The 14,659-nt window shown below is 37.3% G+C and overlaps 1 protein-coding gene across 1 annotated transcript in view; it reads left to right on the plus strand.

The window, feature by feature from the left end:
- LOC145994927 (uncharacterized) overlaps positions 1 to 14,659 on the plus strand; it is a 108,690-nt gene that overhangs the window by 61,540 nt on the left and 32,491 nt on the right. Inside the window, exons 11-12 of the mRNA XM_083131424.1 lie at positions 7,233 to 7,457; positions 12,590 to 12,727. Coding sequence (XP_082987550.1) covers positions 7,233 to 7,457; positions 12,590 to 12,727 — 363 coding nt within the window. The remainder of the gene's footprint in view (positions 1 to 7,232; positions 7,458 to 12,589; positions 12,728 to 14,659) is intronic.

The following is a 14,659-nucleotide window of genomic DNA, read 5'->3' on the forward strand; positions in this document are numbered from 1 at the left end:
TGATTATTACATAACACAAAATTTGTTGAATGCTAATTACATACAAAGTTCTTTGTCTTAACCTTGAGGGTTGAATGAGTGATGCAAATATATTGAGTGCTTTTGCAAACAAATTAGTAGAGTATAACATAATTGCTCAACACGTCATCCCAACTATGGCCAAGATCAAGAATATGTGGAGCTTGTATCTCCACATCACCCTATATGCCTTCATGGTATATGTGCACACACACAGGGGTACCTTTACCTTACCTTACAAGGATATATTAGCCTTGAATTGATTACATAAGTATGTTTGAATATGTGATCGATTGTTCTTGAAGGCTATATAACACAGTAGTACCCACAATGGGTCACTTCAGAACACTGGGGGAGCAAGCATTCTGTTCCACCTAGTCCGGGATACGAGACAGCATCGGATGCTTCCTCAGGTATGGGAGTTAGATTGGTGGTTTCTTGAGAGCTTCCCATGCAGATGCCCTCATAGGAATAGTGCTAGCATTAGGCTTTTGAGTTCTGAGAGTTTGTAGGTAAACTATATCTATAGAAAGAGGGATAAATATCTCGCAGGATATTAGTGATAGTCAAATGTAAGTGGTAACATCTGTATAGAATGGAAGATTGTTTAGAGCAAAATGCTGGGGATGAATTCTACAGATAGGTGTGTCCTGTAGATCAAGAGGTCAATTAGAATGGTTGGTTAGATTGTAGCCTACCCAGTGTATGGGTAAAATTTGTGATATCCGAGCCTTGGTACGGTCAGGAAGTATACATGAAAGCTGAATGATGAAACAAGCATCATATGTAGATTGCAATCCCAATTGTATAACAAGAGTTCCAAAAGGGTTAAGTGTAATAGCTACAGAGTAGTTGTAACTATTTACCATATGAATTAATTCTGCAGTTGTTCTAACTTTTGGAAAAATAGTAAAGCAGGGTGCATAACCTTATTCTAGCAAGTTGATATTAAAACATGAAATAAAGTATTGCGAGTGCTTTAGGGTTAAGTTAAGAATATTCATCCAGTTTTTAGCCAGAAATTTTCATATTCTTTACTGAATTTCAGTTATTTCTGGTTCTCTTAGGAAGAGAATCCTTAAATGTGTTTTAGTGTCTCTGAAATAATTCCAACCTTGCAATGAGGGATCAGTGGTAGCAGAAGTATTTCCCAATGAGTAGGGTAAATTCTCCCAATGTAGATATGATAGAGTCATATTGAATATGATAGAGTAAGTACTGAAGTTTCACATAGAGGGATCAATTGGATTCACATGAATTCCAGATATAATGAAAGTTCGCATCATTAATTCTTGTCTTAGACGTTATAGCTAACACTACTGTGAATATCGCAGTTAGTCATGCAGTCATTGTTAGATGTAAAGGGTTATGTCTGGGGTTCCATCTACAAGGTAAGGGTTTAGGCATTGTTCTCAATCTACTTTGGAGATAAAGTCTTGGAATCTTTGTCATTAATAAAAAGCACTGTGTTACTGTGAGCATAAGTAAGTCTACTAAAACCTGATTTGCTTTACCATAAGAAGTTACATTATGTTTGGTTAGCTAAATGGAATGAAGAATGTATGTAAGAGTATTGCCCAGTATTCCTAGAGTAGGGTCTAGTGCTTCACTCTTTATTTAAGTGCAATGAGTCGAGTCGCTTGTATGCGATATTTTCGTATCATCCATCCAGTTAATATAGTGAGTCCTATTTTCCAAATTATTAATAAGGACGTTTTGAAATGACACTTTTCTGTGAAGGTGTGTAACACATTTGTATCAAGATTTTCTAGGATATCCTTATCCAGATCAGTAGCTTCAGTTTGTGTAGGGATGTTTAAGAAATGGATTTTTCTCTGACACCATGTAATAGCTAGGCAGTCATTAAGATGTTTAAAATTCTGCAGTCTTAGTTCCTGCTAATTTTTCCTGAAGTTGGAGGTAAAATGTGGTAAAATTCCATATTATTATTTGTTTGACTTGAACAAGGGATGGTTCTAGCAATGAAACTTACACTTGTTAGGGTCAGAGTAAAATGACACAGTAGAGTGATCTCTAGGGCTCCAGGTTCATCATAGTAAATTGTAAGATTAAAGATCTCATTATTACATTCTTCTGTTATCTCATGTGGCATAATGGCATAATGGTCTCTAGCTATTTCCATGATGATAACATTAGAGTCATCATAACACTGGAACATGTAGTGTCCGGCTAGCTCTTAAATAGTTGCACCTTGTCTTATCTCTCGTGCGCAGGAGTTTCGGAGAGTGGCATCGTAGCCATATCAGGGTATGTAACCAGTGTTACCATATGAAGGGAAATTTCTCTTTTTGAAGGGAAATTTGGAGCTAATTATAAGTGAAAAGGGAAATTTGATGAAAAATAGTGAATTTTCAGGGAAATTTTAAGACAGATTCAACATTAATTATATTAAACATTATAAGTGATTCCAGTTTTGAAAATGAGAACTTTTTTCTTTTATTTTGTCGTATACTTTGTTCTGAGAGGAAGGGTGGAATTTGGGTTGGTCTGGGTTTGGGGCCGGAGGTCATTGACCATTCACCCTAATGTCCCGGCTTTGGGAGTGGTTGTCTGAGGGTATTGTTTATGTAAAGCTTTCCGCGGTTCTCTGCATTTTGCCTCAACACTGCACGTGCAAACCATAAAGTTTTCTTTGTCGCAAACTATATTTACTTCAGCCTTCATTGGACACCGAGTTATTCGTTTGGTTTGGTTTGAGTTGGTCTTTTAAGTCCACTTTATGCACAGTAAGGCTAATCGGGACTGGACCTACAGTTTAAAGTGGGATCCGAACCACTTGTGCCTCCACCGGGTATCGATCCTTGATTACAAGGCAATGACGCTACCAGTGCGCCATGGGGGAGGCCCACTGGGTTATTCGTGTGCGAGTGGACGATGGAAGACAAAGGGCAGCAAAGGAAACGATCTGCAACTCCAGAATATGTTAGAGAACGTCGTGGAGAATTATCGGAAGATGAGAAAACACCACGGAAACAAGCTAAAAAATTCCGTGCGGAGTGGCAAGAAGTGACTAACAATACCTCTCAGACTCAATGGATTAAATTTTAATAAAAAAAACTTGCTGTGTTTTAGAAGTTCCACCTAATATGTGAAATTTACCAGAATGGAACATTTACTCAGGTATGTACTATATGTTTTTTTGTTTACTCAGGAATAACCCCCATACACATGCGTTGAATTTAAAAATTTTGATGGGGAGGCAAAAATGTGATTTTCCACACAAATTTTTCATAATTAAAGGAAGTGACGTTTCATCTATGGTTTCATCTACGCCTTACTAGAACAGCATTTTGTGTAGAATATTTTTAATTTTCTTCTGATGGTGTGATGAAGACAAGGGGCATTGGATTTACTAAATCCAATCTCTGTTTGTGTGTTTGGCTTTTTACTTAAGAAAACCTTACTTACTTAAAGTTGCCAACTTTAATGTAGTTTTAGCTTTCATCTGAATTCTCAAAATTAAAACATTGACTTAGTTTAGCAATAAAATCTAAATCTTCCAAAAAAATACATTTAAAGTTATTGATTTTATTGTTTATTGATTTGGTTTATTTTACTTCACTTTTCTGCCACTTTTGGCTATTTGCAAAGATGGGGATGAGTAATGATATGATGAAATTTATGAATGGACACTCACAAACAGCCATGCCCAGGCCGGGATTCGAACCGGGACCACTGGCGTCGTAGCATTTAATAGTTAAATTGTTTAACATTTTATACATACATACGAACATGAGTCAACGATAATATTTATTATTATTATTATTATTATTATTATTATTAATAAAATAATAATAATAATAATAATTCTTTAGATGAAGGGAAAAAATGAGCGAAATAGGGAAATTTTACCCCTTGCAAAGGGAAATTGTGCTTACAGATTGTGGCAACACTGTATGTAACACACAGGAGAATTATGGGGATCACAAGTGGATAAAATTGTTTCCGATAAGAGTCTTATGGACATTTGAGCTTGTTGCGGGTGAACAATACTGCAGGTGCTGTTTCTCCATCTGAAAGGAACAGTTAAAAATTCTTTTGATATGAGGTTTTCTCCAAGTTGACTTGATGAAATAGCTAATTGATAACCATTTTTATTTAGCGTAAATTGCAATTGTTTCAAATCCCTCTTTAAAATTTGTGGTTTATTCAAATTTAAACGAATTTTATTGGCAAAACATGCTGTTCTCAATTTCTCAATTCATGTAATTCCGTGTTTTTTGTGTTCCATATCGATATGTTGCAATTTCATGAATCTGGGACCTTAGGAAATGTTTCCTTTTGGCTAGAAGTGATTTTGTAGATTTCAGAATTTAAGGTACTTCCATTTACCAGAAGGTCTTGAAATTACTACTAGCTTATGATTCCACAGCACCCATTTGCAAATTCGAGCATAAAATTAAGTTCTGATCCTCTTTCAGTTCTGCCACAGTCTTCAACTGGGGCAGGAAAATCCAGTGTTCTAGGAATAATTGTTGATATTACCAAGTTTTTCAGTGAATTAAACACTTGGTGTTTGTTCTTGTTTTCCACCTGGTTAAGTGTTTTCCCTTTAGCTAATTCACGTAGCATCTGGTCCATGGTAATGGGAGATGTACTTTGTAGAGAGTCACTCTGGGAAGTTTTTTCTGCAGGCTCCTGGTATGAGCTAATTGTTCCTGTCAATTCTAGAAAGTCAATCTCGAATGTGGAAGATATAATCTCGACTTTTTCATTCGAGTCCATCATTTCCAAAGGGGTTCTGTGAAAAGAAGTTGTACATCTATGAGATAAGCTTAGTTTGGCATCATCACTGAAGGTACTATGGTAATATGCATAAAAATCTAGTGTTCTACTTGAGATCTGAAAGTCCAGTCTAGGTTCTACTTGTCATGGCAACGTGTCACAAAGTTATGCAATTTCTCAAATGCAACATTTAAAAATTCCTCTTTTTCCCTAAAAGTAGCACTGCAAGCATTTACATATTTTACAAAAAAGAAACTTCTGACAGAATCTTGGATATTCCTAACTTCAGGAATATTGAAAATATCTGATCCTAATCTTGCAGTCTACAAGTCAACATTAATACCCATTATTGAATCTACAGTCTACTACTATAATCAGCTGTTGAAATACTTTTTTCATATACCAGTCAACTCCCGGATATTCACTAATTGATACATTTATTTAGTTGGAGATCATTCAGCACGTTGCGTGACTCAAAAACACGTTGAACTCTGTCATAAATTGTTATATTTCCTGGTGTGTCTTATTCTCTGTATTTATGAGAAACTGTAAATGCCCACCTTGATGTGCATGTGCACGAAACATCTAACAGCTTCTGTGCATTCACTAAAAAAATTTCTGCAGTTTGTGTCTTAAAAACTTAAACATATACTGATATATTTTTGTGACTTTTGTTGGTTCCAGTACAAGCATGGGTGGATTGCTTAATGGAGATACTATCTTGTCAACTACAGCTTGAAACTGAGGTCCTTCTGTGGTGATAAGTAATTCTATGTTGTCTACCATAATGTTCGTATAAGACATTAGACCCATAATGACATTCCAATGCCATATATATTATGACTAAGATGTGGATTTTTGTCCAAAAAAAATAAAAGGTAAAATGTTCCCCTGTGCTTACAACCAGGTGTGGGGGTAACGCCCCACACTTTCTTGATCCGGTCATGAGTGGGGGTAACGCCCCACACTTTCTTGATCCGGTCATGAGTGGGGGTGATGTGATCAGCATCACGCCCCTGACTGCCTTTATCCCCCAGGGTTTCCCCCAGGTACCCATGTCATTCAACGCTGGGTGGGTGCCGGGGCCGCTTCCAACGTTAGAAAAGTTGTCTATTTGCCTTTTTCATTCCTTTGTAGTAAAACATAGGCTTTAATGTTTTAAGTCCGAAAATGCATTTTATAGTGTCTATAAATGCCTATTTTGGGGGTTAGTACTTATTTTGCAAAAGACTGTATGTTTGGCTTTGCCTACACTGAAGACTGTAAGCTTTTGTTTATGTTGAACAGACTGAAACCTAGTATACATCAGATTTGAGGTTCGCAATGGATATCTAGAATTCAAGAGGTCCTAGGTTCGATTCCTGGTAGTGGTATCCCCCGGCTTCGCTGCAGGCATGACATCGTCGCACAAAGTTTTGGCATACCCAGGCAGCGAGAATTCTTGCGACCCTGGGGTTGTTCCAACGGGTACGCCAGAACATTGTGCGACAATGTCGTGCCTGCAGGGAAGCTGGGGGATGCCACTTTGAACAACTGTTGTGAATGTAGCAGCTTGTGAAACTTGTGCAGGTAATAAAAGTATTACATCTTCATACACCGATTTTCGCTTATAACTTTCGACTAAGTTGTTTCCGGACCAGGGTTCCCTATCTCAAATTGATACATGTGCTCTTCTCCATCATCCCTGAAAGTTTGTATCATCAGGCTGGAAACACCCTGTATAACAATTTTCTCCCCTTCCAGAAGAATGATAAAAAAAACTCCTTTCCTTTGTGATTTCAGTCTTCCCATCGAACTGCTTCCTAGAACAAGATTACTCCTTTGCTTCTTAGATAAACTGCTGCCTCACCTTGCTCTTGTTTTATGTGCATAAAGGCAATTCGTTAAATCCATTTGTTAATTTTTGGTGCATATATTTTTCTCAATGTAGTAAAGAGTTCCTCCAAGGTACAATATTGTGAATTCTTTGGACTTAATAGGCCTCCCCAATGGCGCAGTGGTAGCGCCGTTGCCTTGTAATCAAGGGGTCCCAGGTTCATTACCTGGTGGAGGAACATAGTGGTTCGGATCCCACTTTAAACTGTAGGTCCAGTCCCGATTAGCCTTACTATGCATAAAGTGGACTTAAACTCAACTCAACTCTTTGGACTTAATCTGTGTTCCACCTCTTGATATGGTAAACTACCGATTACAGAAATGAGAGTAAACACTCATTTCCTTTCTTGTATTTTTAATATACAACTTTATATCCTGGTGTTTGGTCATATGCCTTGTAGGTAGGTATAAAACTTAAGTGTTTTTCCATGCTGACCCAACTTGTGTTCGCTGATTACAATTCTACTTACAGTACTGATTATTTATATTCTTTAATCCTCTTGCCATGTTTGTTTTATCTTTATCTTCATGACATAAACAGTAACATATAAAGTGGAACTTTATAAAATAGATATATTTTAATGATATTGCAGAAACAGATGACCGTGATGAAGATATGCAGACCTTATCAACCCTATGGAGTCCTAAGGATGAAGATTTTGAATCTTATCAGAATAGAGTCCTAGACCTTAATGACCCATGCGCTGCTGTATCTGGATATGATTTTAGAGGGGAGAAAAACGTGTGTAGAGATTTCAGAAGATTTGGAAGATGCAGAAAGCACTACTGTAAATTTGAGCACGTGAGGTTGGATTCTGGTGAGAAAACTTTTTATATGTCTTTTGTTATTGTTGTATTGGTAACTGAGTGAATGGATGATATTCAGCAAACAGCTACCCTCACGATGCATTGCACCATATTTTAGCAAACAGATTATTATCCTTATTTGAAAACATGCGTATGGTCTTTACCGAAGTGATTCAAGGTATGGTTATTGTGATCATATGAGGAATGTACCTTTTACCTTTTCCGAAGCCCTACAGGAACTGAAAAGAGTGTAAAGTGGTTAAATGCAAATATTCTTGCCACAAGAAGACTCTTTGTATGCATTCCTTAATGCATGTGATTCTGTTTGCCCGATTTCTTCCCAGAGTATAAGGTGCGATGACATCAAGTTGAACATCATCCATTACTGCAGCACATAGTCCATTCACTATTTATAGGGAAAGGATTTAGGGTGCAAAATTATGGTCGGGAAAGAGAAGAAAAAGATTCTGAAAATAATTTTAAAAAGATGCAAAAATGGTGCTGATAAAATGCCTTTATTCAATGCTCTATTTTCTGCGCCTTTTGTATATACTAATGCACGCGGACCGCATAGAGAACTGTGGTTCTGCCGAATAGGTTCTGTTGAAGTTTGAGTTTTCTCTCGCGGGTTTTGCTACATTATCTTGGAAACTATTGGGGCTGCAATGATTTATACTATACCATTTTATAGCTCTCCTCCTGCTCTACAAAATGAGACTATAGGATTTTATGTAGCTGCTCAAGAAGAGTGAAAATAATTCATTTTGATGTCCAATTTTTTAAGAAAACATGAAAGAAACTGAAGGAAAAAAGATGCTGAAGCATCAAAGAGGGGCTAAAAAGGGGGAAAATGTTCATTTTACTTGATTTCATGTCCTAAAATACACATCTCAAATGATCGGTATGAAAACAGCTATATTTTTGGAAAGGTGCTACACCTTAAAATGCATTCCATAACTATTTAATTACTTGCATGTTTATCATACAGTGCTCAAAAAAAGTTTTGCATATTATGATTGCATGCGGTTTGAGTTGCGATATCCCCAAAAGGTATAGGCCAGACCCTGTGGCCGAGTGGTTAGCACATCTCACTGCGATGCCAAATGTCCCGGGTTCAAATCCCACTCGGGCTTGTTGTTTGTGAATGTCCATTCATCAATTTCATCATTTCCTCACTACTCATCCCCATCTTCGCAAATTAGCCAAGAGGCACACAATGCGAAGTAAAATAAACTAAATCAATCAATCAAACCAAAAGGTATACAATGTTCATTATGTGAGCAATGCCCGAGACAGAAACCGACATAATGCCCCAAGTGAGTTCGATATTCAGCAGATAGAGGGCAGTAGTTGCCACATGATCCCTGAGCAGATTTGTGGACGTCACTGCCCATGTTGGAGTGAGCCAAAGTGATGTCTCTCGAGTGTGGAAAAAGTTCAGGGAGACACAATCAGTTGCTGATCGACCAACGACAGGGTGGCCACACAAAACAACATGCAGAGAAGATTGGTACGTGGTGATTTCGGCACGTCGTAGACCCACTACAACTGCTACCAGTTTGTGCTAAGATCTGCGGAGGGCCTCAGGAATGAATGTTTTCAATCAGACAGTGCGGAATCGACTTCATGAGGAAGGATTGACATCAAGAAGACCCATACCCAAGGTTCCTCTGAAACCACACCATAAGAGAGACCATGTAAGGTGGGCAACAATGCACAGCGAATGGAGTCAGGAACAGTGGGAGCACACGCTCTTTACAGACGAGGTCACCTTCAGTTTGCACACGTTAAGCAAAAGCGTAAGTGTTTGGAGACAATCAGATGAGAGATTGAACGAGCCCTTCATCCAGGAACGTCACCAGCAGCAGTGGGCTCCATCACGTTTTGGGGTGGAATCATGTTTGGTCGACGTACGCCCCTAATTTCTCTCCAGGGTCACATGAGTGGTCTGATATACAGAAACGCTATTCTTGAACCCGTGGTAGCAGGATTTCTCTACAACTGTGGAGGATGGCTTCACGCTGGTGGATGATAACGCTCGACCACATCGAGCCAGAGTGGTTCAAGAGTTCCTTGATATGCATGGCATTTGACGCATGGTGTGGCCAGCGTATTCTCCAGACATGAACTGTGTGGAACATGCATGGGGACACCTGAAGCGAGCAATTGTCAGCCGTGAAAATCCTCTTGTGAACAAGGTGCAATTGTGGGAGGCTGCCATTCAAGAGTGGGACAGTCTTCTACAGGAGAAGTTGAATGCTCTTATCCTTATTATGCCCCATCGTGTTCAAGCATGCCTTCGGGCTCGAGGTAGCTATACACGGTACTGAACTCCCATCTGTTGATCCCAAGCATGCCTGCGAGCTGTAGGTACGTGGTATTGCACTACCTTTCTTTTGTGTTTCGGATCCCACATCCTTCTGCTTCTGGTGTGATTTTGTTTCTTCTGCATGGCTGCAGTGTTTTCTTTCTGTTTATATGTCTCCCCTGTACTCTTGAATATGTTTCCATGTATCTAGTACAATAAAATGATCACAAACCCTGAATATGCAAAACTTTTTTTGAGCACTGTATTTCAACAAATATAAATGTATGCTGGATAATACCTGTGGATATTGATCAAGATTTTAAAGCAAATTTTACTGTATGAGAAAGAAAAGTATAGAATTAAGACTATTTAACATCAGTGTGCATGTCAGTTAAGAGTATAATGCTGTTCATTGGCAGAGATAAGACCATTGTGTATTAATGTGTTACCATTTTGTTTAGCAATATTCTAATTTAGATATCCCTGCAAATATTCTAATTGTACTTGCATATTTCTTTCCTCAAACTGATTTTATCTCTTCTTATTTTTTTCAGAGATATCTTATTCTTGACCAACACCAGGGTAGCTTTTTCTTTTTTTTTAAATTTTCATCTCCTTTTGACAAAGATCTACGATATTCCAAAATCTGAAAAATTACGTATGCTTAGAATTCCTTCTAGAGCATTCATGTGAATTTTCATGTAGTTTGCTTTCGCTGTTGCCTAGATATTATCAGTATTTTAATAGACTTACATAGCCATGAAACTTTTGACAATTATCCATGTTTTGAATTGTCCATGCTAAATCCCATACAGGAATTTCTAACAATTAATGTTTCAAGGGAGTGTTTTTTTTTTTAGAATGAGAATTTTTGAAGGGAATGGGAATAAGTAATTTTGCAGGGTCATAATTTAAAGTTTTGTGAATTCCATCATGCTGATCTGTTTTTCCAATAGCAATGTGCTGCACTGGTGAATTTGGGAATAGTTATTTTATGGGCAAAGGAGAAGAGCGATATTGTAGTTGCATGTAATATTGGTTAACAACACTAGCAGTTCAGAATTTTTTCCAGTAGATGCAGATAACATGGTTATAACATAACAATTGCATGAACAATTGTAACAACACAATGCCAGCTATAATCTGTTATAACACTATAATAGTGTTCTGTGAGGGTGTTCAGCACAGTCTGCTTGGATATCTCATTCATGTCAAACTGACAGACATTCAGCTTGATCTTCACTAGAGGGAACAGAAAATAGTTGGGGGATGACAGTCATGTAATTTTTGGTTAAAAACAATAATAAAAAAATAAAAAAATGTCCCTGGTGAACAAGGAAGTGTGAGACAATGCATTGTCATGATGGAAAACCAGTTCTTTGTCCCCAAAGTTTGCAGTGACATCTTCACACATTTTCACGCAGCCACCACAAAATGTCACAATAGTAGGTGGAATTGATACTTTGGGTCTGCTCTGCTCTGCTCTTTGGTTGCATCATTGGAGGCACCTTGATAAAAAGTAAAAAGTAAAGTAAAGTGCTCCCCTGTTCATAGCACCACGCCATGAAGGCGTATAGGGGGGTGTGGGGGTAACGCCCCACACTTTCTTGATCCGGTCGTGAGTGGGGGTGATGTGATCAGCATCACGCCCCTGACCGCCTTTACCCCCCAGGGTTTCCCCCAGGTACCCATGTTATTCGACGCTGGGTGGGCACCGGGGCCACTTCCATCGTTAGAAAAGTTCCCGGATTTGAACCAGCCGGGGATCGAACCCGGGACCTTTAGCATGGTAGTCAGACGCGTTACCGACTGAGCCACCGCGGCCACACTCCTTGCAAATTGAGAAACATTCAATGATGTTCAGATACATGAATCAACTTATTTGATTTTGAATAGGGCTAGGAAGTTGATGACAAATCTTTTCTTTTTCCAGGCTTTGAAAACAATGCTAAACCTTACAGTAGTCCGTTTCACTTCAGTCAGAAGCAGAAAACATTGTTTTTGCTTTTCATTTTTTTTTTCATTTTCGGTCTTTTTAGCTTTTCAGGTCATTTTTCAGTATTCTTTGCATCTTTATTGCATTTTCTTTTATCAATTTTGAGTTTTTTTCTCCTTCCCAGCTGTTTCATAAATTTTAAATGCATTTGCTAGCATAAGTTCCATATTTAAATCTCGTAATCGTAACAAGCACAATATTATTTTTAATTGACATCTTTGGCAATGGATTTTGTGGAATTAATTCTGATATATTTACTTTTCTTCCAGCAAACTAAAATACTTTGGGTGAAGCCTACTTTGACTTTCCCTTCTTGGCCACTATTATGGTTTTAATATGTGATTTTAAAGTAAAATTAGCCACAACATAAGAAATTTATATATATTCTGACGTACCCAAATACAACTGTATTTTCAGATGTTGACCAACTACTGTATAGTGCGAGGCCCTCTGTGAAAGAAGGGAAATGACTTGCACAGAATAACCTTGTGGAGTATTTTATGTAACCTTGAAGTAAAAACTACATTAGCACAACTGCTTTTTTCCTTTGCTTCAATAGTTTAAATCAGCAAACAGATTTTATCAAATAAGTTTATTCAACAAGTTTCTTGTAATTTATGAAAAAGTAAGCTTTCATTTTAAAGGTGGAAATTATTTTTAGGTCATTGTTTAATAATTTTGAGGTATGTATAGGTCATCTTTTAAGATTTTTTAGGTCATCAACTTCCGAGCCCTAATTATGAATTTTACTTCCTACAAATATTTCTCTTCCTTCTTTTTGCATGCACCACAAGTAATTTCTGAGTTTTAATTTTTCTCCCCTTTTTATACACATATAGAGGGGTACACAACTGATAAACAGGAAGTATACAACTCCACGTTTAGGCCATTATATCTTCCTCCAAACGAAACCACCTGCCATGTGAGAGTCACAAGCATCATTTCACCGTGGAAATTTTATGCTATTTTTCCAGATGGTGAGTATTAGAAGTGTTGTCTTAAAATATATTTATTGAGAATGTACCAGTGTGGAATGGAATGAGTCATTACTAGAGATCGGATTTTAAAGAGAAGTCCTTTTTTATTTTTCAACACAGGTCATGGAATAAATAACAACAGTGTTGATAATTATCTTCCACCAATAAGATTACATGGTTTTGACTTCCCTTTTTTTCCCTTTATTAAAACTTTATTTTCTGGTCCCTTTATTGGCTTGTGTTTCAGCCTACATTCCTTTTTTCCCACTTTTTAAGAAACATCTTCCTTGGTCCCTTTATTGACAAGATATCAAATATTTTGTACGATTTATTTTTCCCTGAACAAAACATTCAACAATTGTCTATTTGGTGTAGTTTAGGGGAAAGAAAGAGCAAGTGCCTTCTACCTCCCTTCCCTCCATGAGTGTTGGGAGTACGTTGCAGCGATTAGAATAGTTTTAACTTAACTGTGTGACAGTGACGACACTATTGAGTGTCAGTGAAATGATGAAGCCAGTTACAAGTGGCAGCAAGCTTTAGAATTAGGTAAACTGTTGCAAGGAAGATTTCATCGAAATGGATGGTAAGATAATTCGCTGTACTTTACCTTAAAAAAAGAAATGAAAAAGGACTATAGTTTATGTTTGCACTCCTAAAAATACTATTTTAAATGAAAGCATAATATATACCATTCATATATAAAAAGGAATACATTAATACGAAATTTAATGTATCCCTTTTTATATATGAATGGTATATATTGCAAATTCATTTAAAATAGTATTTTTAGTAGAGCGCTAAAAAACTGTAGTCCTTTTTTCCCCTTTTTTGGCAATAACTTTCCCTTTTTTTGTCCTTTTTAGAGGAAAAATTTTTCCTTTAAAATTCGGTCTCTATAGTCCTTATCTTCTTAACTAATGTATTTGACAGCTTTATAGACCCTTATATTTAGAAATTTAGTTTACAAAAGACTCCTTTACTCAAAAGAACAAGAACAAATTGTGCACCTCTTTGTAGATAAAATAATTGCACTCTTCCAGTATACTGATATGGTTAGAATAATAGATATTTACTGATAGTGATAGAATATCATTCATTCAGTTCGATTCCCCCTCCCTTTTTTTGTGTGCACGTTAGGGCTGAACCGATAGCACTTTGAACCAATACTGATGCTTGAAAATTGTAACAATTAAAAGTTGTTCAAAATATTGATTAAAATTATTGTCTTCAAGTATTCCACTCCAGTTATGTGCATCAATACTGTAAAATATTCATGAATTGCATCTGAATATCAAAATACCTGTTGTGCAATCATAAAGACAGTATTTCACACAAAAGTGGCACAAAAGAAATGAAAACTTCGAATTTTGCCTATTTTTACAGAATAATTAGACTGCAAAAGTGTCTCTCACAACAGCAGCATTTTTTACAATCACTCTTCAGAAATACATGGAGTACTTTCTGAGGATGCAGTCAGTGCACATATTAGATGAAAATATTATGTTTGTTATTACATAATCGTAGCGATCCTCTGAACGCGGGGATCTTAAATAGGGATGTAACTCGCCCCTCCCGATTAGTACTTGTTGATGGTAGAGACAGCCCTGAACGGGCAGGTACAAATATCTAACTTATCATTTAAAATAGACTCATGATTCGTTTTTAGACTGAAGTGAGCAATGCGAATGGCAGAATGGGTGTAGACTAGCTTACCCTGTTCGGTTTAGAAATAAGACCAGTAACTCCTGCTTCTCCGATGATTCCAGATTAAAAGACCTCGTGTCGCTCTCATGCGCACCTATTTAAACCCTCGCTTGGCCTCTTGTCACCTCTTGCCAAAGGCCAGTGTTCTTACCATTTCCTGTAGAAAGCTTATTCTACACATTTCTGAGCAGGAGCTGACAAGGTCTGCCAGGGTCAATATTTCTTAAT

Source organism: Lepisma saccharinum, chromosome 11 (genome assembly GCF_977018435.1).
Source record: "Lepisma saccharinum chromosome 11, izLepSacc3.1, whole genome shotgun sequence".
Lineage (NCBI taxonomy): Eukaryota > Metazoa > Arthropoda > Insecta > Zygentoma > Lepismatidae > Lepisma > Lepisma saccharinum.